The following is a 22869-nucleotide window of genomic DNA, read 5'->3' as shown; positions in this document are numbered from 1 at the left end:
ATCATATAAAATTTCAATTTACACTGCAATATTCTATAAAAGATGGAGCACACAGAAGTAATAAGTATGACAACATTTCTTTCATTTATGAATCGTATTGTTGATTGCGTTAACACTGCCACATCCCGCAGCAGGATTATTTATGTCGGGACAGTAATTTTCTATCTCCAATTTAATTTTGTAAAAGTTAATTACAAATTAGAATAAAATGAATGCAGTTATGGAAGGCAGTGAAATGCTGAGATAGGATGTTATTGGGGGAAAATATTTACGCAGGCTGCTCCTGTGGAGATCATTGGTACAGATACCCTGTGGCACCCCATGGTACCTGTTTGCAGGGTAAAGAGAAGCCCTGGCCTTTCCTCTTCCAGGAAGTAGACTGTCCTTGAGGAAGATAGTCTCGGCAGCCATTCTAGCAAAAACCCTTCCTTCCTCGGCCTGGTGACTGGGGCCCAGACAGGTTACAAATATTGCCAGAGTTGCCCAGTGGGGTTGTGACAGAAAAGGACAGGAACTCAGGGGTTCCTGACACTAGGTAGTCAAGGTTCACTTCACTTTAATGTGGGTGTGTATTTATTTCTGCCTTAATAGGGTGGAAGGGGAGAGCTGAGAGGATAGGGAGGTTTCTCCAAATTTCCCCTATGAGCCACTTGGTGCGTCAGGAGATGGAACATTGAAATATAAGCTTCTCAGTGGAACTTAACTTTCTATCTTGCAGTAGGTAGCAACCAAGTCTCTCAGATAGACTCTGCCAAAGCAAATCAGCAGAAGAGTCAGTTACAACACTGCCAGTGTCACTAGCCAATCCCAACTCCCCAGAAAGAAAGGAACCCCAGAATCTGGAGCTGAGGCCCATGATTCCCTTTCCCTGAGGGCTCTTCCTTCTGGAGCATTTGTGCCTCGGGCTGAATAGGTGGGTGAGTGGGATGACACCCCACTTATCTTCCTCCATGCTAACCCCACTCTTGTTCTCTCTTCCTCCCTGTCCTCATCAATACACTTGGCCCATTTGGGGGCCCTCGGAAATATCATGATTGACTTGCTAGGTGAAAGACTTTTATATTTCGTTTTTAATAGAGCAAAAGTGACTCTAAATTTGTTAATATTCTTTAGGTTACATAGGACAAATTACAGATAAGTGAATCAGTAATGAAATTTGTAATGAGAATTTCTCAAGTATGAAATGTTGGCGCAAGGAAAGTTAATTGCGGGATTTTACAGCCATTATAGTTTATATCATAAATGCAAAAATGACTAGGGCCATTTAATTACAGTAGGAACACACTAAATTTTTATGGAGTGCCATTTTGTTAAAGAGGTACTCGGAGCATTAAGAGCAAATATCATCCTAACAGTGGGTCCAGGTAGCTTTCACAACATCAAATAAATATGCTATTGCTACAAAATTGTTCCTTAGATACTATAATTGACACAATGACTAATGAGATGGGTTTATTCTCACAGCTTCACATACTCAATTTACGGTGTCTGAAAGTTATTTTTTCCTGCCATCCATAGACCTGGAAGGAACCAGAAAAATCCCTCTTGGAAAACACTATCTCTGCCGCTTCTCTAATTAACCTTCAAAAATGCATTTTGAAATATAGAAGTTGGTGCCTGGCATAGAAATTGGATTGTCTCAGAAAAAAAGACCCAAGTGCTAATTTGTTCCTTATTACATATCTGACATGTCAAAATTACAGGCAGTTAATGTTTTGGAGCCTTTCAGCTTGGTCAGAGGACAGCTTTTCCTGTGGCCAGGACTCAGTGGGGATAGTTCTGGGTACCAGTGACCCAGAAGCCAGCACCGTCCTCAATGACCCCCCCAAGGCCAGGGCAGCCTCTTTACTTCCTGAACCCCTGTCATTCAGCCCAGGGCCTGTGAGTATCAGATCCTTCAGTTTCTAATGGAAAGAGGATGTCTAATGGGGCAGACATGGCATCCTACGCATCCCGTATCACTGTGAGCTGGGGGGACCTCAGCTGTGCACCTCCTTCGCCTTTCCCTAGGCCTCAGGAGTTATAGAATGGGAAAGAAGTTATGGGGAACAGAGCTATTTTCACTCTGTGTCTCTGAAAATGTTTTAGATTATTTTGAAGACAGAGGACACCACGTCCTTCCCTCATCCAGGAAAGAGGAAACTCTTCTAGGCAGTGTTCCTTTCCTTACCAAACCAAATGAAAGAAAACAAGATATATGTTGTCTCCAATATTTAACCAGTGGAGCTGAAATTTAAGAACTGTTGATTTGGAAATCCTACGTTCAGGACCCTGCTCTGCTATGTAGTAACAGTGAAACTTCGAACTTCTGTGTCCTCATCTGAAAAAAAAATATTTCCCAAGGTTATTCCAATTACCTGACAATTTAATGAAAAATTTATAATATAAAAACATATTATCACATGTTCATACCAGTATTATCATAATCATTAAGGGGTGGAAACAATCCCAGTGTCCACTGACAGATGAATGGATAAATAAAATGTAGTGTATACACACTGTGTTAGTCAGTTTTCCATCACTATAACACATACCTGAGATAATCAACTTATAAAGAGAAAAAGTTTATTTTGGTTCATCATTATAAAAGTTCCAGTTCATGATTGATTTGCCCATTGCTTTGTGTTTGTGGCAAGGCAGCACATCATGACAGAAATGCATGATAGAGCAAACTCCTAACCTCCTGGCCTGAAAATGAAAAAGACAGGGGAAGAGGAAGGAGCTGGGGTCCCGCTACCTCCTTTAAGGGTATGCCTCCAGTGACCTGAAGACTTTCTTACAAGGCCCCACCTCTCAAAAGTGACACTCTTGAGAACAAGCCTTTGGAGAAGCATTTAAGATCCAAACTATAGCATATACAATGGAATATTATTCAGCCTTTAAAAGAGGGAAAATTGTGACATATGCCATAATACAAATGAATCTTGAAATCATTATGCTAAATGGAAGAAGTCAAATGCTATGTGATTCCACTTACATGACATCCCTAGAGGAGTCAGATTCACAGAGACAGAAAGTGGAATGGTGGTTGCCAGAGGCTGAGGGGAGGGAGGAATGGGGAATTATTGTTTGATAGATACAGAGCTTTAGTTTTGCCCAGTGGCGAGAGTTCTGGAGAGGGTGATGGCTGCATAACAATGTGTGCATACTTAATGCTGCTGGTTACACACTCAAAAGTGGTTAATATGATAAACTTTATGCTATGTATATTTTACTATAACTAAAAATAATTTTTTAGAAAAGTACAGAATGTCAGAGTCTCCTAACCCAAGGTCTGTGCACCTTGGATGAACTTTACCAAGGTCCATAAATCTCCTAAAGCTTATCAAACATTTCTATGAGGTTTTTCTCCTCTTAACATTCCAAACTGTCCAGACAACAGTTTTCCCTTTCATCATGGAATAATTTAACTGTGTTCTATGTTGTGAGCTATACCACATTTCACTCAGATGTTGGCTGTGGAAACAATGCAAATGAGAGTCTACTGTACTTAGGGAACAAATGCATATTGGATGGGGATGGTGGGAATTGAGAGAAGCAGAAATCAGATATTTGTAGCCAACTCAGGTGAGTGGGGAGATGATAGTGCCAGGAACCGAGGAAATAAATCAAACACATTGTGTGTGTGAACTGGTGGCTGTAACACTCATGAAGGTTTTAACTATTGGGGATAATCTGAAAAGTCACAAGGAGGGTTGATTTTTAAGGTGGATAACGATGTCTTCCTGAAGTTTAAACAAAATACTATGCGCAAAACATTAAGTTTTACATGGTCTGTGGTGCCCGTAGGCCCCCAGCAACCTCTTAGCCAGTGTGCTTGCCCTTGAAATGGCCCTTGAAGGCGACGCCTCAGTTGTTACTCTTTTGATCTGGGGAACTGAGGATTTAAGATATAGGCCTCACTATGTGGAGGATTCATTCCATTGTACAAGGTGTGTGTGTGGTGTTTGTGTGTGTGTGCATGGCGTGTGGGTGGGTGGGTGGTTCACATGTATGTGAATATGTATGTGTGGTCTGTGAATATGTGCATACACTTGTGTGGTGTATATATGTGTGGGTGTTGTGGGGGGTTGTGTGTGTGGGTGTAGTGTGTACATGTGGTGTGTGTGGTGTATATATTATGTGTGAGCATGTTGAGTTTGTGTGTGTGCATGGAGTGTGTCTGTGTGGGTGGTTTGTATGTGTGTAGTTGTGTGCTTGTGTGTGGTGAACATATGTGCATGGTGCATGTGGTGTGTGTGTGTAGTGTGGTGTGTGTGTATATTAGCCAGCCCTGGTTCATGGGTGTTGAGAGCCACAGCCGAGTCGGAATGGCCCCTGGCATTTTGCCAGAAGTAATGGTTGAGAGGCGAGCCATTAAGATGATGCTGGATTGATTCAATTGTATATTAGACCTCTGCTGTCCGCCTCCGGCGCCTGCTACTTTGGAGTTCTAGCGGGATTTCCTGGGGAGTTCGCGTTGGTTGGTGAAGTTCCGGTGGAAGGAGTTCCGGTTGGTGTGGTGTGCCAGAGAGGGGCCGCGTGGGTGGCGTTCTGGAGAGTTCCCCGGGGAGTGTGCGTGGAGTGCTGTTGGAGTTCAGGCAATAAAGTTTCCTGTTTGAACATACAAGTGCTTTGTGGCGGCTTGGTGATTTGTGCCCAGCCAGACTGCGGCACATGGGGGCCGTGTTGATAGCCACCTCAGTGATGTGATTTGAGAAGCAATCACATCACTCAATCTCAAGTACCTTCCTCACCGCGTGTCATGGTTCTGCCAGCTCCTCCATTCATTCATCTGAATCAAGTCAGTGATTCTGATCTCTAGGAAATCTATCAATTCAACTTCAACGCCCTATAGTAGTTTGGTAGCTGCCGAAACAAAATGCTGCAGACAAGGGGGCCTAACAACAGAAGCATAAGTGGATGCTTGTGTTTCTTCTTCACAGCGCCCATCAGTGGTCTTGTCTGCAGCCCTGATTCTGTGGCGCTTGCCTGGGGAGGAGGTTCCTTCCTCTTGCCTACAGCTAGTCATTGAAATTCCACTGTAAAGGAAAGCTGTCTTTCTCTTTTGTTGTTTGTTTTTTAATTTGCTTACTTATTTAGCAACATGGATATTTATTTTATTCTAAGTTCAAATCCAATACTGTATTTATGTTTTTCACTAAGCTTTTTTAGCTTTTGACTTCAGGTTGGTTCCTTTGTTCTTTTGAGAGACTCTTGTCTTTTTTTTTTTTTAAGCATTTTCTTATTTTCTGACACGACTAGATGTTCCAGGCTTATCTTGTGTTTGCTATGTCTTGGCTTCAGAATCAGCCACTTCTCCAAAAGTCCTTGCTACTTTTATTGGAGAGGGGTGTGTAAAGACCAAAATCTGTGTTGTAGGTGTGCTCATTACCCCTGAGGCGCTCTTTCTTTTAGGCCCTCAAAATAGAGGCCTAGGCAATGCATGTATGTAAGCTGCACCTTTCTCTTTTCTTCTCCCTCCCTTCTTTCCCTCTGCCTCTTTAAAAACTATGGATTTATGTTATACTGATACCCATGATTCTAAACTAATACCATGGGGATATTTTAAACTTTTTTTTCCCCTTATTTGTGACAACAAACCCATCTCCCCCGGCTCTCATTATCTACATTGTATTTACTTACTTGTTCAATCTTAACTATGTACATAAAGTCATTTCAGAACTGCTAGCCTTTACACCTGAAGAAAAACGTCAACTCACTAGATCACAGCATTTATGTGTAATTCTGTGCCTTCAATTTTATGGTAATCAATCAGAATATTGTGTTCAACTGTTGACTAAACTAGTTATTTTCTTCTCCATCCCTTTAATCTTATTCATTTACTATAGAGTTAAATTCATTTGTTAGTATGCATATCCCCTTAAACCCTTCCTCCCCACACAGAGTGATTGCTTTGGATTATTTCTTATTTCATGGGGATATGTGAGCATTACTATGGTCTATGAATCAGATCTGTATAAAATGCTGCACTCAGAGCAGGAACCCTCCCTCCTCAGTCTCCCCTCTTTCTTGTTTCTTTCTTCTCTGCACCCTTTCCACCCACTCCTCATAGGTAACTAACATCTTTAGTTTCTGGATTATCTTCCCGTATTTCTTCATACAAGAGGGAAGATCCCTGAGTATCTTCTTATAATGAATGGTAGCTTATTATAAATATTCTTGGGTTTTTATTTTTTTTCATGGAAGAGTAGGAGATGGAATCTTTACAATTTTTAAAATAACGTTGTTTCAAAAGGCTGAACAATGCTGGGTAATCAGATAATCTCTAACCCCTTTAAAATAAAAGGGGTGGTTTTATCTGGAAGACTAGGAGGGTGTCCTAGTGTGGAGAACCAGTCTAGAAAGATTAAAGAGTCCCTGGTTTTTAAACACATTAAGTCAACCTTCTGGGAAGAACTGCATCTTCCTTAATCTGCCAAGAAATGAGAATCAGATGGTGACAATGTTGTCAAAGAAACTCCAGGCTGAAATAGAGCAAAGTGGTACTGATCCGAGGCGCCTGAGAACTCCTGTTTTAGAGAAGACCACAAATTCCGCTGATGCTCTTCCAGCTTCTGGCTGTCACAGGTCGTGTTGTTGCTCAGCTTTCCTTGGTGCTCTCCCAGGATGGTCCCCTGTGTCGGTGTTTCTCAGACTTCAGTGTGCACATACACCACACAAGGAGCTTGTTAGAATGCAGATTCTAGGGCTGGGGTGGTGGCTCAGTGGTAGAGCGCTTGCCTACCATATGTGAAGCACTGGGTTTGATCCTCAGCACTGCATAAAAATAGAGAAATCAAATAAAGATATTGTGCCTATCTATAACTAAAAAAAATTTAAAAAAAAAAGAATGGAGATTCTGCTCTGCAGCTCTGTGTGAAGTTCATATTTCCACTTTTCTAACAAGTCCCTCATGTTGCAGACACTGTTCCTTTATGGGCCTCACTCTGAGTAGCAAGACTTACTGTCTCAGGTCCCCAGAACCTGTTTCTTGAATACAGAATCCACCTGCTTCCAACAATATGCAACACATTCCCGAGATAAGCTGATTCATAACTCCAGGCTTTGCATTCTCCCGTTTGCTAAACTCCATGAAATTCTTGATCTACTAATAAGACAAAGAATATAAAAACATTAAAACATGTTTACTGGTGCACATGACTCATTATAAAACAAAAGCTTTACATTTACGGAAAGCAGATCGCAAACCATTATAGGTACACCTGCTGAGCGAGGCAGATTAGATGCAGGTTTTTTGCAGAGCTTCTTTGATGTGTGCAGGCCAAGTTAAAGTAAAAATAACCGTAGCTGTGGTGGATTTTGATTTTAACTCCATCAAGGAGGGTTAATTAGACCTTGGTCTTCTTCATGATAGCAATCGCACAATGATCACAGTGATAGTACATAATACAGTATTGACTCTGTAAAATACTCCGCCACTTATTGAAAGTTTCCTGAATTGAATTTTGTTCATGCGTATAGAGTAAACTTGCCAACACATGGTAGATCTTAAAATCTCTAAAATATTTTTTACAAAACCAGAAATATATTTTTATGCCAAATTCAGGTGTGCATTAAGACACTGGAACTAAGAAAGTACAGATTGTAAATAAATTTTTATGGTCAGCATCAACTTCTAAGTGTTGGCACACATATTCTACATTTTTATTTAGTTTATTTCCTCACTGTATCTCAGACCCTTCTCTCATTTTCCATCCTCATTAGGATCCCCTAGCTCAGGCCCTCCTTGCCCACCTAAGGCTTTCCAGGAGTCTAAACCTGCCCCTGTGGCCATAACTGCAAACTGCCATCCGTGCTGCTCTCTGAAACTTGCTAATGCACAACCTTGATCACCTGTCCCTCCAGTGCCTCCTGTAGGCCACCATGATGAGAACAGATTTCTCCATGTGCCCTTAGCTAGACCATCCACCCATCCTTCTTTTCTTACCTAAACTCTGCTCCTAACCATATTGTTCACCCCTGAGGGGCTGTAGCTGCCCCACACTGAGCCCCAGTACTTACTGTATTTTCAGGTGGGTCCTTATCCCACCCCACCTCTAATCTCTGCCTACTGCAATCTTACTTATCCCTCCAGGTCCAACTTTCCTCTCCAAAGTCTTTCTTGATCCAAAAATAAGAAGATAATTTCTATTCCCTTAAACCTTTTCAACCTGGGGATAGCAGCTTATGGGGTACCACATTCTGCCTCAAGCAAAAGTGACTGGTATATTTGAGATTTTGAAGTTGTTACCATGGCAAAACCTAGTCCCATGAACTAAGATCCAGGTAGGCAGGGATTTTGCCTTTTGACTTGAAATGTCTATAACATCTAACACAGGGCCTCACATGTGACAGCAATGCAGAAATTATCTGTGGAATTAAATTTAACCCAACCACATCCAGGGTCAAAGGAAAAGGCAGGAACATCAGTAAGTAGCACTCTGGAGTTAGGCAACCACTTCTCAGCTTCATGATTGGGTAAGTGACCACTCCTCAGGCTTCAGCCTCCTTTACAGTGTTCTTGTAAGTGTGACATGAGATACTGTATATGCACAACAGATGACCAATAAATGTTACCTATTATTACTTTTGTTATTATGCTCAGTCTTCAGTTCTAAAGTGCTATTTATTGCTACTTAACTACAGTGCTATACAAAGAAGAAATATATAGAAATCAAGTAACCAGAGTCCCACGGAATAGGACAAAAATACCCGGCATCACTGCAGCACCTCACACCAAGGCATGCTGAGAACCAATGCAGAGAAGAAAAATGGCACATGGGCTGGCGGCTGCTTCCTCAGCCTCCTGACTTCCGGCAATGGGCTCCACTCCTCACAACCAGAGGGCAGCAGAATCCAGGAGGCTGGTGGTGCCTTCTCCACACCCAGAGTGGATCAGCTCACTACCCACACCTACTCTCGGGCCCCAACTTCAAAGACGTGTGGGTTGCTGCCAAAGATGGAGCATGAGCTAATGTCACCAGCCAGGAAGAATAATAAGCAAATGCATTAACTAAGGCTAATTAGTCTTCTATTTTTGTCTCTAATCATTTCTTAAAACCAAAAAAGTCATTATAGTCAATTGTGTCTTCAGTGAAAGATGTACTTGAATTTCTATATGTGGGCTACATTTTACATGTCACGCATCCAGCAGGATCTTAGACACACTATGTTTAGATGGTCACCTGTAATCTTGCCTAAGTCTTACTTTAGCTATGATTATCCTTCTGATGAAAAATAAACAGAACATAAATTTCTTCCTTTGTGTTTATTCTACTAATATTTCTTGAGTGCCCACTGTTATGGTTTGGATGTGAGGTGTCCCCCCAAAAAAGTTCACATGTGAGCGATATAAGAAGGTTCAGAGGAGATATGATTGGATTGTGAGAGTCTAAATCCAATCAGCAAATTAATCACCTAATGGGAATAACTGAGTGGTAACTGAAGTGGTAGGGTGTGGCTGAAGGAGGTAGGAATTGGGGCAGGGCTTTGGGTTTATATTTTGTATCTGGAGCATGGAGTCTCTCTCTCTCTCTCTCTCTCTCTCTCTCTCTCCTTCCTGATCATGACATGAGTTACTTCCCCCCACCATGATTTTCTGCCTTACCTCGAGCTCCAATAATGAAGCCTGTTGTCTATGGGTTGAGACCTCAAAAACTGTGAGCCTTCAAATAAACTTTTACTCCTCTACAATTGTTCTGGTTGGGTCCTTTTAGTCACAGCAACAAAATAGCTGGACTAAAACACCCACCACATGCTGGACATGAGCCTCACCCCCAAGAACTCAAGGAAATGGCTGAGGAGAGTTTGGACGGACACTGAAGGGTCTTCTAGAGGTTTGTACAAAATCCTGTGCCTAGCCTTGTTAAATATTTTTATCGTTGATTTGGTGAAACACAAAGAAGAAATGTTCATTAAGTTTATAGATATGGTACATCCATATCTGGGAGAAATAACTATAGATGACATGATCAGGATTAGAAATGTCCTCCACCAGATGAAACAGTGCTGAAACCATAGTGAGGAAACCAATAAAAATAGACGTCAAGTTCTGCATGTAGGTACAACATCAATATACAAACACAACTTCAGTGGCTCATGCACAAAGACTCAGGGGCTTTAGTTGGTTATGAGTTCAAAGTGTACTAAACACGGTAGCGTTTGCCTCTCATTGGGAGTACAGTCTTGGGCCAATGAACCTGCCATTGCATAGGAGTTTCAAGTTTAAATGGAACATTGGTTGAAAAGAGAAATTCAGGGGATTTGAGATGGTGAAATGTGGACACTCATGGTGGCACACACTGTAACTTCAGCCACTCAGGAGGCTGGGACAAGAGGATCTTGAGTTCAAAGCCAGGCCTTAGCAACTTAGTGAGATCCGAAGCAAATTAGCAAGACCCTGTCTCAAAATAAATAAATAAATTAATTAATTAAAAGGGCTGGGGAATGTGGCTCAGGGATTAAGTGTTCCTGGATTCAATTCCTGGTACCAAAAAAAATTTTTAAAAAAAGAAAAGAAAACAACAACAACAAAAAAACACAAATGATGAAATGTTATTAAACATTTTAAGTGAGGAATGCTAAAACAGAAATCACCAAAAAGTGTTATAGTTATGTTTAAAAAAAAATGTCAAGGACAGTGTGGTTGTTTCAGAGCACGTTAACTTAACATGAGGTATGTCTCATAAAGAACGCCATGCAGCCGTGGCACAGGGGGCCTGAGTGGGATTGAGCTTCTTATCTTGTCCTAGGAGCTTTCATGCTAAGTCAGTGTTTGCATGACCCAGCGATTTGGGAGGGAGAAAGAAAATCTTTCACTTTGGCCTCTGCCCTTCACAGCTCAGTCTAGCCCTACAACAGAGTTTTGAATAGGGCCTGCTTATTTCTGTCATGCGGTTTTCCATTTTCTTCTAAGAATACATGATTTTAGAAAGGAAGGCAGTGGCAAAAGTAGGAGTGCCTTATATACATTGGCCCTGCAACCACAGTGAGCATAAGTCATTTGTTTACAAAAACAAAGGTTAATCACATTCAAAAGCTTTTTAACTCTCCTGCCAGTTCACATACCGGGCTGTACATTGCAGGCACAAAATGCTGTGCTTGGATAACCTACTGCCATTCTAGAAAACTGGGATGGACAGGGAACTGTTTCACCGTTTCCTCCAAGCTGCCATATCCTAGTACCCTGGACAACAAATTAGTTGAAATTCCAACAGAAGGAAGTTTATGTGGCTTTTTTCCCCTATATAATAGATGCTCTGTAGAGTACTGTGTTTCGTGCTGTGACAATTTATTCCTGCACTTGTGACAGGACCGCCAGCTGATTTCACTCTGCTCAATTAGGAGAAAACGCATATTTTAATCTGCCCCGTGGTGAGGTAACACTTTGCTCAGTGGCCTTGGCAAACCGGCCACTTAACCGTTTAGGTGGCTGGAAGCGTCCGCTCCAGCCGTCGGTGTGCTGCCAGCAGCCTCTCTAGTCTCATTTGGCTGCCAACACTTCCCGGGTTTCAGAGTACAAACAATTAAAGGCTACTCCATCATTCTTTGAGCCACTGTGCTGTGGCTGGCCCCCTCTGCAGTGGCCGCCATCCTGGCTGCTGGCGACGAGCTGAGGGCCAGGCGTGTGGAGTTGCAAGTGCCGTCCTGTCCGGGCCACAGAGCCCAGCAGGAATCCTGCACAGGGCCTTTCTTCCCAGGCCCTTTCTGCCCCTGGACTGAGGCTAGCATCTGGGCCTGCCTCTGCGGGAGCTGGAGGGGCTGTGCCAGCTCAGCCTGGCCTTGGAGAACAGTGCCCATCTGCGTTGCCTGCTGGGACTGGCTGTCCCCGTGGCCATCCCATCACTATGGCTTTCATCTCCCTGGTTTAAGAGCAAAGTGATCTTTTTTGTTTTGTTGGTTTTCCAATGAATGGGATGATCCACGTGAGATATTTTCTTCCTTTCTATTCCATCTTTTTCTTTCCCCCTCGCCTTGTAGATTCCTTGGTTCTTCAAGTCTTTTACACACCACTTTGGAAGTAGGTGGGTGGGGTGAGCCCAGGTGTGAATCATAGCTGGGGCCATCATGCAGGTAGAGGCACTGGGCGAGGTCCTTCCTAGGTTCACAGAGACCTGGATTTGGTCTTGGAGCTTCCTTCCTCTGACTAAAGGAATGTAATCTTTCTTAAGTCATAATTTTATTATTTTCAAGTAGAAAGAATAACAGTTCTAGCCTCATAGGGTGGCTAAAGATGACACATAAAGACACCTAAAGAGATATATACATCTAAAGGGCTAACATTGAGCTCCTGCCTGGGGTCACAGGAAGCACTGATAAAAGCACATTATCTCATTTAATTCAAGTAAGGACTTTCTTATTCTCTCCACTTTACGAAGACAGAGCCTGACCCTTAGAAGAACTAAGGACCCCACTGAGCTAGTGAAGGCTGGGCAGAGGGCTGGGGCAGGGGTTAGAACAGGGTCAGGGTGAAGGTTTGCTTTATTCTCTTCCAAATACCAAAGATGTCTGGACTAGAGATAAAGGCTGGGCTTCCAGAGGGGAGATTCCCACGGAGTCCAAGCTGAGGGCCCCAGTGGTGGATAACATGCCTATGTTTTTCTCAGAGCCCAGCACTTCTGAGAAGTGCTAGGAAAAAAAAAATCTCCAGAATTTTAATTATCCCTGATTTGTTTTTTAAGCCAATTCTTCCCAAATGGTTTCCTCTATCTCCACAGCTGACAGCCTAGGGTCAGGCTCAAGCCTTCCCTGAGCCCAGGTCCTGATGCTCTGGGTTTCTGTTTATGGAGCTGAAGTCACTGAGCACTTTGTGTGAACTTGTCTGAGGACCAAGTACAGACAGTGGGGTGGGACCAGACAGTTGTAAATTCTGTGCAAGATCATCCCATTTCCGATGATTTTGCAGAGCCTATGTATGACTTGTGCTTCAGGGTCTCGTCACTAAATCACTGTATCTTGGGGCGGGGGGAGGCAGCAGCCCCAGGATCCCAGGCTGTTTTCCTAAGAGGCACTCAGAGATACATACCAGCCATCCTTTCTCCCTCGCTCCCCCTCTCACCTGACCTCCTCTCTATTCTAGCGTAGCAACCTCGAAGGATCAAGAGTCTGAGGGCCCCACTGGTAATAATGTCGAAGAGGGAAAATTACCATCATCCATGCCCATACTTCCCTTGAAATGATGACACCACCCCAGGGCTTACTAACTGGGCCAAAGGGTTGGACTTAAAGACCATCATTTTCACCTGGAACTTAAAATGAGTGGGATGCAAAATTAATTTTCATAGCTGGAAAATCTTTCCTGGGAGACCTGGAATTATCACCCAGTGGTAACACTTTTCCTGCTGCAAATCCCTGTCCTGGAGCTAGACTGTATTAAAGGTTCCCACATGTGACTGTGCAGGAGCTGGTCTGGGCAGGGGCCAGGGGTGTGTTCTGAACTCAGGCTGAGGGAGTCCTCTTGGCTCCCAGCCCTCTAGCCTCAACCTCATGTGGTTTTCTCTGTAGAGAACCCCAGCTCCTGGAGGAACAGTTGCCAGAAACCCAGAGGTGAGCACCAGTGCTACCTTGGATTGCCTAATTTCCAGTTCCTCTTGTCCATCATTGGATTTTTCTTTTATAATTTGAGGCAACGATCAATGGGAGGGGAGGGGAGGGGAGGGGAAGGGGGGATAGGAAGGGCAGCAGAATAAAATAGACACTAGTATTGCTGTATGTATATACGTGGCCATATAACCAATGTGATTTTGCAACCTGTACACTTGGAAAAATGAGAAATTATACCCCATTTGATTCAAATGTATGATATGTCAAGATCATTGTATTGTCATGAGCGACTAATAAAAAAACATAACATTTTACAATGTTCCTTAAAAAGAAAAAAAAGAAATGAGAGGAAGAGAGAAAACTGGGACTGGCGTCATGAATTCTTGAACCACGCATGTGGTCTCACAAGGCCTGTGCTCAGAATGGAACAGAGCTTGTTTCTAATGCTCTGCTATTACCATCTTGAAAGTCTGAAACTTTTGGACCTGAGGCCTAGTATTCTCATTTATGTAGTGAGTCCTAGAAAACAAGCATATATTGAACACTTGAGACTTTTCCAGGATAATGGCTCCCAAACTCTGCTGCACATTAGAAACACCCAAGAGACTTTAAAATCTTGATACCCCAGGTCACACACCAGAGCAACAAAATCAGAATGGCAGGGAGTGGAAGATAGACCCCAGAATTTTTTTTTTTTGTACTGAGGATTGAATTTAGGGGCACTTAACCACTGAGCCACATCCACAGCCCTTTTTTTGTATTTTACTTAGAGACAGGGTCTCACTGAGTTGCCCAGGGGCTCACTAAATTGCTGAGGCTGGCTTTGAACTCTTGTTTCTCCTGCCTCAGCCTCTAGAACTGCTGGGATTACAGGTGTGCACCACGGTGCCCAGCAGACCTCAGGATTTTAAAGATCCCCAGCTGTCAGAGTTCCAAGGAGGCAAAGTTGGGGAGCCAATGTCCAGACACCTTGCCACAAAAAAAGGACATTGAGACCTAGGGCAGTTGACAGTGTTCCCAAACTCACACCTGCCCCCCCGCCCCCATGTGTATCATGATTCAACACTAATTTGACTTTGACCTCAGTTCCTTCCACTGAACCATATAACTCAAGTCAGTTGCTCTGCAGTTTGGCAGTTCTTAAATTCTGCTGGTTTCTCAACAAAATGGTGAGGTATCCACCCCTTCCTACTTTTAGAAAATGTCTCTTAAGCATTTCTTTTGATCTCTGTCCACATACCTGCAGAATGCTGTGTCGCCTGAGCAGGTAGATGTCCAGAAACCTCCCACGGCCAGCCAAGCTGCACCACCTGAAGCTGTTTCTGCTCCGAGGGGAGAAGATTTGGAGCTTTTCCCCTCTGAAGCCTGTCACCCTCTCTGGAAAGAGCACCTCCTACAGTGAAAGTCATCTGGCCACCACAGAATGCCCCACATCTGCTCTTCACGGAAACACTGTCCACTCCACTGCTCCCTGTTGTTGCAGTCAAGGTCCCTAAATCTGTGGACATCAGCCAGTCAGCCATGATCCTGCACAAACACCACCCAATGTGTTCTTTCTTTTGTTTCCACCTTTTCCCCCCAAATAAGGACTTTTGTACAACCCGTCAGAGTTTTCTTTCCTCTGCATTTGCCTGCTCCATACTCATTTCCTATTTGTGACTGTAGCTTCCCAACCTTGCCTGTGGCAGCTGAAGTGGGGTAGCCAGGGAGGCCCCTCTGCTCTCCCAGGGCCTCCACACTGTGGGCAGAACCCAGATGGAGCTGCCCTTTGCCTATCGTGGTTCCTACTGCCCTGCACCTGACCCTGGAAGGACACACCATCCTAGGAAGACAGCATGTGAAACAAACCTCACCACCTCACCACACTAGTTTCCCAGGAAGTACAGCAGGCCCAGGAGATGACAGGCCACAGCCTCTCCTCCTGCCACCCATGGGGAGGCACCCAAGCCTGTGTCACCTGTGTGACCCAGTAACCTGTATATTTCTTGCCTTTTCTGTGGGACTTCTTTCTCATTCTCTTCCTCCTGCATGGCAGGCTGAACAGTTGGGTTGCTTCAAAAGCCTGCTTCCTTCCCTCTTGTGCTCACAAGATTGAATGGCAGTGGTGGATCCCTGGTGCCACCCTCTCTGATCTATCCAAGGAAGGGTGATGCAGGAGGACTTGGTGTACCTGGGTGGTTTCAGATGGTAAGGTCTTCAGGAGAGATGTGCAAAGAAAGTTATTGTTTAAAAGCAAATGACTTTCCCAAGTTTAAATTAAATGGATGCTTAGGGGTTATCTACCTTTCCTTTACACTTAACAGAAAGCTTCTCACTATAACAAAGGTATAGTACAGAAAAGTTTTTGCCCAGAATGATAGTTTTCAGAGGGACATTGTGCCTGACTGGGACCAGCAGCAGCATCACCTGGCCCCAGGTGAGGCTCAGGAGGGCAGTGCCTACACAGGCTCTTCCCCATCCTGTGGGCACCCATCCTTGGTTTGGTTCTCCCAAACAGTCTAAAGAAAATGGGCCTTTCCGTCAACTAACATCCCAGCAGCCTGCTTCTTTCCTCTCTAGTTTGTCCCAGGTGAGGCCTGCAGCTGCACCTGGTAGCCAGAATTGGACGTGTGCAGGATCAGGGAGGAGATGGGGCAGCCAGGTCAGGGAACTGTGTGGGCCCATCAGTGTGTGGCCGAGAGGGCCCTCAGCAGCCCTCACTCTGCCTCTCTCTCTTCCTCACATGTCTGCTTTTCTGGGGTGCGCAGGAGGAGCATCCAACCCAGGTGTGTGGCTGGGTTTCAAATCCAGCTTTGGGGTGAGTCAACAATTCAGACATCCTAGTTGTTGCTTCAGGGCAAAACTGACCCAGATGATAGGAACAGCAAAAGGCAGCCCCATTCTAAATTCAAACCTGGGATGTCCCCTCTGAAGTCCAGCCAGAATTCTATAGGGAGCTCAGTTACTCTTAGCTGTGTCCCCTGTGCCCTTCAAAGCTGTGGATGACCATGCCGGTAAGATGGCAAGTTCACTCATACTCTGTATTCTGGGTACAGTTGTGAGTGGTGTCCAAATGTGTTGTTTCACATGAACTTGGACTTGATGTGCCCTATAATGAAGAGGGCACTCATTGTTTTCAGCACTTGTGGATGGAGCTCCCTTAGCATTTTATAGGCAGGTGAATTTGGTAAGAGAAGACACTTTGGAATAAAACACATCTTCGGGAGTTTGAGTGTGCCTTCCTATGGGTTGGTGTGCCCATTGGTCTTTCACCTGGAAATAGCCTCAAATTGACAACCAGAGGAGACTCCTGGCATTTGGAGGAGCTTCACGTGCTCCTGAGCCATCTCATGGTGGGCAGAGAATGGTCCTTGGGGAGAAGAGTGTGAATGTGGCCATTCTGCTGCTTTCCCCTGTGCTGAAGAGAGTTTCTGGAGGATGGAGGCCCACAAACATAATGGGAAGGTTTAGGTGGGTTTTTAAAAATCAGTTTTCATGGCCACACTGCTACTATATTCCCCACTAAGGTGTAAGCAGCTGTGTTTTCAACAGAGACCCACTTAGCTCTTAAAGTCACATTTACTATTTCTCTGATTTAATTATCAACTAGCCAGATGTTTCTAACTGTCCAGGTAGCAGTGTAAGGATTCACCCAACCTCTCCTTGGCCAGGTTGAGGTCATCACATGAAGATCTCTGTCAGCTTTGGTCACCTAGCACATGCATTTTTTTTTAATGTTTTGCATTAAGAAAAATAAAACACATCTTCGGGAGTTTAAGTGTGCCTTCCTGTGGGTTGGTGTGCCCACTGGTCTTTCACCAGAGCTGAAGGAGTGATACCGACAGTGTTGTGTGGGGATTTCCCTTTAGAATAATCTAGATTTCTAATAGCCCTGTTTCCATGTCTGTTACAATGCAGCTTATACATCTTTATGCCCCATCATAGTTTAACTGTAATGTGCTCAGTTTTGCTGTCTGTGGAAGATTCTACAAGGACACAGCTATTGGAATGAGGGAGCACAGTGATATTATACGAAAAGGTATCAGACACATTTGCTAATGAAGGTCTCCCTGAGTCCTTGGGGAGAAATGTGTGGACAAAGTTCTCAGACTTGTTATTCCCATGGGTAGCTTTAATAGTTGGAATCAGCCATTGTACTTTCTTCCCAAATACACTTGTGTCTTAGTAGAAATGCAATAAATAGAATTTAATGCAATTGAAAAGTAACCCCCAGCCCTCAATCTAAAGAATGTCATTTCTGGAAAAAATAGCAGTGACTTACAATTTACTGCCCCTAAATCAGAAAATCAGTTTTAGAATATCATAAACTTTTAATTGCATTGCAGCATGAAAGCAGGCTTGACACAAAAAAGAGGGGAGGAGAATTCACGGACACTGTACACCTTCTCTTCTGTGCCGGGCACCACCTTTGTGTTTTCTTTCATCCTTTTGATGGGCAGATGAAACTGGAGTGATTCTTTCCTGGATTATACTTGAGGAAATCAAGGCTCAACAAGGAAAAGTATTTTGTCTAGGGTGATGGCAGAAAGTTACAGGGTCTAGATTTGAAATTAGGTTTATTGGCTCCCAAACTCGCCATCTTTAAATCCATCATGAAGCATATGCATGAGAACATTTCATTTCCTCCATTAAGTGACTCCAACGACTGCACTTAGGCAGTTCCAGAAAACAGTCTGTATCTTCAAATCTTCAGGCTTCATATACACCTATGGCACATGGAACATTATGTCACTGCCAAGGGAGGGGGGCGACGTGGGCGGGGGCCGTGGAGAAGGAGAAGAAGATTCAGGAAGATCCAACTAAGTTCTTTCTAGATTGCATTCTGAATGATATCACCACTGTCAGCTCTTCTAAGACATATTTGGAAAGCAGAACACCTCCCTGCCTCACTCTCCAGAACCTTCACCACCATTCTAGATTTATCTATGCTGGTTATCCTTCCTCTACCCTTCTCTCCTAGCTCTAATTATACTAGGTATTTGCTATTCCTTGACAAATCTTACAAGCCTTGGCAGAAGCTATTTTCCCTTTCTGGAATTCTCTTACCCACCACACCCAGCTACCTGTTTTTCCACACAGCATTCATATGGCAGGATTATCTAAGTGTCCTCTGTGGCCAGGTAGAACAGAGAAAATTCAAGATGCTGATGTATGTGGTGAACAAGACACAGTTCTAGAAAGTACAGACAGTCCAGCAAATTGGAAGACCAGTGTCTTCTTTATACCCCACAACCTGTGTTTGAACCTTTTTAGTACTTTGGCCCAGTGTGCCTGACTTTAGAGTTAGGATTGTGTTTGTCTGCCCTCCACACAGGAAGTTCCCAGATGAAGCTACATGTTGCACCCCACAGAGCCCAAGCACAGGGCTTTGAGTATAGAAGAAATCCAGCAACTGCTTATCATGTTTAATGACATGATTTAGGGGGCACAAAAGTGTTCTCTTTGAAGTCCTCTACCCATGACCTGTGAAATTCAGAGTTGAGATGTTTCCAGAAAATGTAGTTAACAAAAGCAGGTTGTTAGGAGTTGCACTTTGATTCTGCATTTTATTTTGCTCATGGAGACAGGAGGAGGAAAGCCAAAGAGACCAACCTACAAAACCTTGGATTCAGGGTATTTATTTGTAGTATGTCTTTATAAGAAGTGCAAAAAGAGCAGGATCAGCAAACACAGGCCTTCTCGGCTCTCTACCCATGTGCCCAGCAGAGTTCTGGTCAGAAGGGTGACTACCAGCCTGCAAGGCTTCTGGCTGATGTCCATTCAGCCTGGGCTCCGAGAAGTGCCACTGGCATCATGGCACATAAAGCCATTGGAGTACACTGTGCCTGCAAGCCCAAGTGATGCCGGTGCCTTCATGTGTCATGTTAAATCATGTCTCACAGCTTCTTGGATTCAAAAGGAAGTGACTGGGCCAAGGGGAGCTGCCACATTTCTTTCTTTTCATTCTCTCTTATCTTCTAATTATTTTTCTAATGGTTCCTTGATGCAATAAACCATTCATCACATGCACTCTCCTCTTAGCTCTTTCTCTTTCCAAGTCAACCTGTGCAGGGACTTCTGAGGGAGTTTCCAGGACTTGGCTGTCTGCTGTCCTCAGGAGAATAATGCCTTGGTTATGTGCAATGGCTGACTGTGTGGTGCGCACAGATAGCATCCTATGCCAGGCCACCTGCGTACTTTTCATCAGAAATGGCAGTGAATGGAGAGCGAACCAGGAAATAGACCATCTTGTGAGGCTCTGTGCACCCAGATGGCTCTAGAAATTCAAATGGCTCAGCCAATGCTACAAGCCCTGGCAGGAGTAGCAGAGATGGAAGTGGGAGGGGACAAATTCGTTAAAGGAGAAGATGCCAAAGGAGATGGAATCCCAGAGGGGTGCCCGCCTGAGAGTCAGCGAGGGCCTGGAAACAGTCTCTGGACTTCAACCTGCTCTGGTATGAGCTTCTGGAGATTTTTGTGACAACAGTTTGGAAAAAAAAAAAAAAAACCCAGTCAATGCACAATGATGCCATTTTCATACCTAATTTTATTGGTGAAATAACTTGGCTCATTGGAGTTGGATCCCACCAACTACTCCTGAGTATTTACTGCAGGCCAAGTATTACACACCCCCTAACCTATCTACACAACAATGCAGGTGGAAAACCACTCCTCATGGTACAGAGAAGAAGAGAGAGAAGTTCAGTGACCTGCCCCTTGCCACATCACTAAGAAATAGGCAACTTGGAACTGGAACCTAGGTCTCCCTGACCCCACAGGCTGGAAAGTCACCCTTCTACTGTGCTCAAGGAGACTTTGAACTTTGTGTTAAAATTCTAAACTTGGTCTCAAGTGAAGCAAACATTTGCCTGGTTCTGCTTCCTGCCTAACCTAGAAAGGTGCCCGCCATTGAAACTCTGAATTCACCAGAGTCCTTACTAGGGAGAGTCTCACTGCCTAGCAGATAAGATTGCCATCTACCTTGAAAGTTGATTCAAGGTCTTGTTTTTCACACATTACCCAAGGTTTATTAGTGGGAAATGTGTCGTCAAGACACCTGGCCAGCGTTTCACATGACCTAGTAACACAGGGAGCTCTTTAACCTGGCCCCTGCGCCAGCCCTGCCTCCCACAGAGACTCGCTGATGTGAGTCTCATAAATTCCACCATTGTGTCTGTGAACACCTCGGCTGGAGCTGGTTTTATGAGATATCACAGAGCTGTGCCGTGCACCTGTGTAGCTGAGAGCAGAATGTTCACTGTGGAGATGGAAAAAAAAGCAGACACTGGAAGGGATTCAAGCACAATCCCCTTTTGTTAGCAATAAAAGAGGCGCGTGTGGCTTGCAGGAACTTTCCGGAAGATAATTGAAAGAAACTCGTAAGTTTCTACTCTCCATTCCTATCCTTTAATCCTTTGGCTACAATTTCATGTATCCAGTGAGGTCACAGATTTCTTTTTCTCCGCAAGAGCAAAGGATTTCATGGGATCCTTCGGCGTTCTCCCTTTGCCTTTAAACTTTTAATAAAAGATAGGAACTCTGTGATGGCATTGCCTCAAAATAGGGCACTTGCTCCAAACTCTCCTTTGAATGCTGTTGTTCTCCTGGGTAAATCAGAAATCCCAGGGCCAGTGGGTTTAATCCTTTCCACACCCTGGATACCCGTCAGGTTCCAAAGGGTAGAGAGTGTCACACATAAAAACCATGAACTTAGCTCTTGTCTTTAGAAGGCCAGCTTCAGGGATGCCTCACATGAAGAAAAGAAAAGAAAAACAAGGGAACAAATCCACTCACAACCTTTGTGGGGGCCATAATCGTGCACACGTGCTGCCTTCCGAGGGGCTTCTCTGATACACACAGACTAAGTGGGGGCTGGAGCCTCTTTTCTTGGTTTGGTGCTGCCTCTGTTTCTCATTGTGATTGGAATGAAATATGTAGCCTTACTGGGTGGCCAATGTTGTGTGTTCCTAAGGGAGAGGTGGCAGCTAAGCTGTGGGCAGCTGGGGTGGAGGAGGCTGAGCCCAGGGGAATAAGAGCTGGGCCAACTCCAGACTCTATGAACTCATTTTTCTTTTTTTGGTGGGGGGGAGGGTTTTCTCTAGACATTGTGCATCTCCTTCTAATCTTTCTCCTTGAGCTGTTCCATTTTCAAAGCAAATTGTAAAGCATTTGTGAAAAGCCTACCTGGCTTGAGACTTGTTTCCTTTTCACCCACCTCTGCAGTTCTACTTACCTAAGTACCTGTCATGTGTCCCTAGACTGTTCCAGAGAGGGCAACCACTGTCCCAGTTTGCCTGGAACTCTCCTGCCCAGGAAATCTCCCTGTCCTGGGCAAATTGGGATGGCCAGTCACCTTCACAGGGGACAGCAAGGATCCCCTGGCTATTTTGCTTCAGTAACCTGAGGCTGATGTGCTAGCAGCCCCACTGGGGAGGCTACTGGCCAAGCACAGACGGGGAAGCAGAGAGGCTGGTGCTGCTGCCAACCTGCTGCCTAACCCTAGGTCAATCAATCACTTGTCTGTGTTTCAACTCTCCTTTCCACCTGTATAGTGGGAATAAGGCCCATTTGCTCAATGCCTAGGATACTGTGAGAATTAAATTCCATAGAACTTGTGAAATAATTTGGCTCATTGGAGTCGGATCCCATCTGAATTTGAGTGGAAAATTTGTGAAATCCTTAATGGCTTCCATCTTCTGGCCAAGCTGCCTTGGGATAAAATTACTGTTTGCATCTTATGGCCTGGAGGCTGAACCAGAACATATCGTTATGCCACAGAAATGCCGCAAAATCATTGACACCTGACAAAGAGCCAGAATTCCCACTCAATAAAGGTAGCATGGAATTCCAGTGGGCACTGACAGGGGCTAGGGAGCAAAGCTCTGAGTTACAGAGAATCTAATATAATGATTATAAATTGGCTTGATTACCTTGTCATCCCTGACTTTCTACTCTGCTCATCCACTTGATCATTTGTTGTTGTTGTTGTGAGTGCACGGGGACTGATCTCAGAAGCACTGGACCACTGAGCCACATCCCCAGCCATATTTTGTATTTTATTTAGGGACAGGGTCTCACTGAGTTGTTTAGTGCCTCCATTTTGCTGAGGCTGGCTTTGAATTCACAATCCCCCTGCCTCAGCCTCCTAAGCCGCTGGGATTATAGGCGAGTGCCACTGCACCCTGCTTCACTTGATATTGACTCTGGAATGCCTAGGAGAGATGAGGACACACCTGAGTGAGGTACTCAGCCTCTGCCTGTCTGTGTCTGTGTCCATCTCTCCCTCACCCTCTGTCTCATCCACACACGCTGACAACCCCTCCCGAGTTCCCTAGAATGTGGCTGTTTCCCCTCCTCTGAGTGCAC

At 44.4% G+C, this 22869-nt stretch overlaps 1 protein-coding gene across 8 annotated transcripts in view; it reads left to right on the top strand.

Moving 5' to 3' along the window:
* The window catches only part of Skap2 (src kinase associated phosphoprotein 2), a 204091-nt gene extending 188966 nt beyond the window's left edge, over positions 1-15125 (top strand). For 5 of the 8 annotated variants that reach the window (XR_011707839.1, XR_011707825.1, XR_011707828.1 and 2 more), the window contains one exon: positions 8629-9239. Coding sequence is in view for 1 of the 8 variants with exons in the window: in XM_071613873.1 (XP_071469974.1) it covers positions 8629-8664 (36 nt within the window). In the remaining 7 variants the exon portion in view is untranslated. Of the gene's footprint in view, positions 1-8628; positions 9240-14770 lie in introns of those variants that run through there. The other 3 variants (XR_011707832.1, XR_011707834.1, XR_011707827.1) reach the window with 1 other exon arrangement.
* Positions 15126-22869: the final 7744 nt, after the last annotated feature.

The sequence above is a fragment of the Marmota flaviventris genome, chromosome 1 (genome assembly GCF_047511675.1).
Source record: "Marmota flaviventris isolate mMarFla1 chromosome 1, mMarFla1.hap1, whole genome shotgun sequence".
Taxonomy (NCBI): domain Eukaryota; kingdom Metazoa; phylum Chordata; class Mammalia; order Rodentia; family Sciuridae; genus Marmota; species Marmota flaviventris.
The sequence above is the reverse complement of the archived record's forward strand: the minus strand, read 5'-3'. Positions and strand labels throughout refer to the sequence as shown.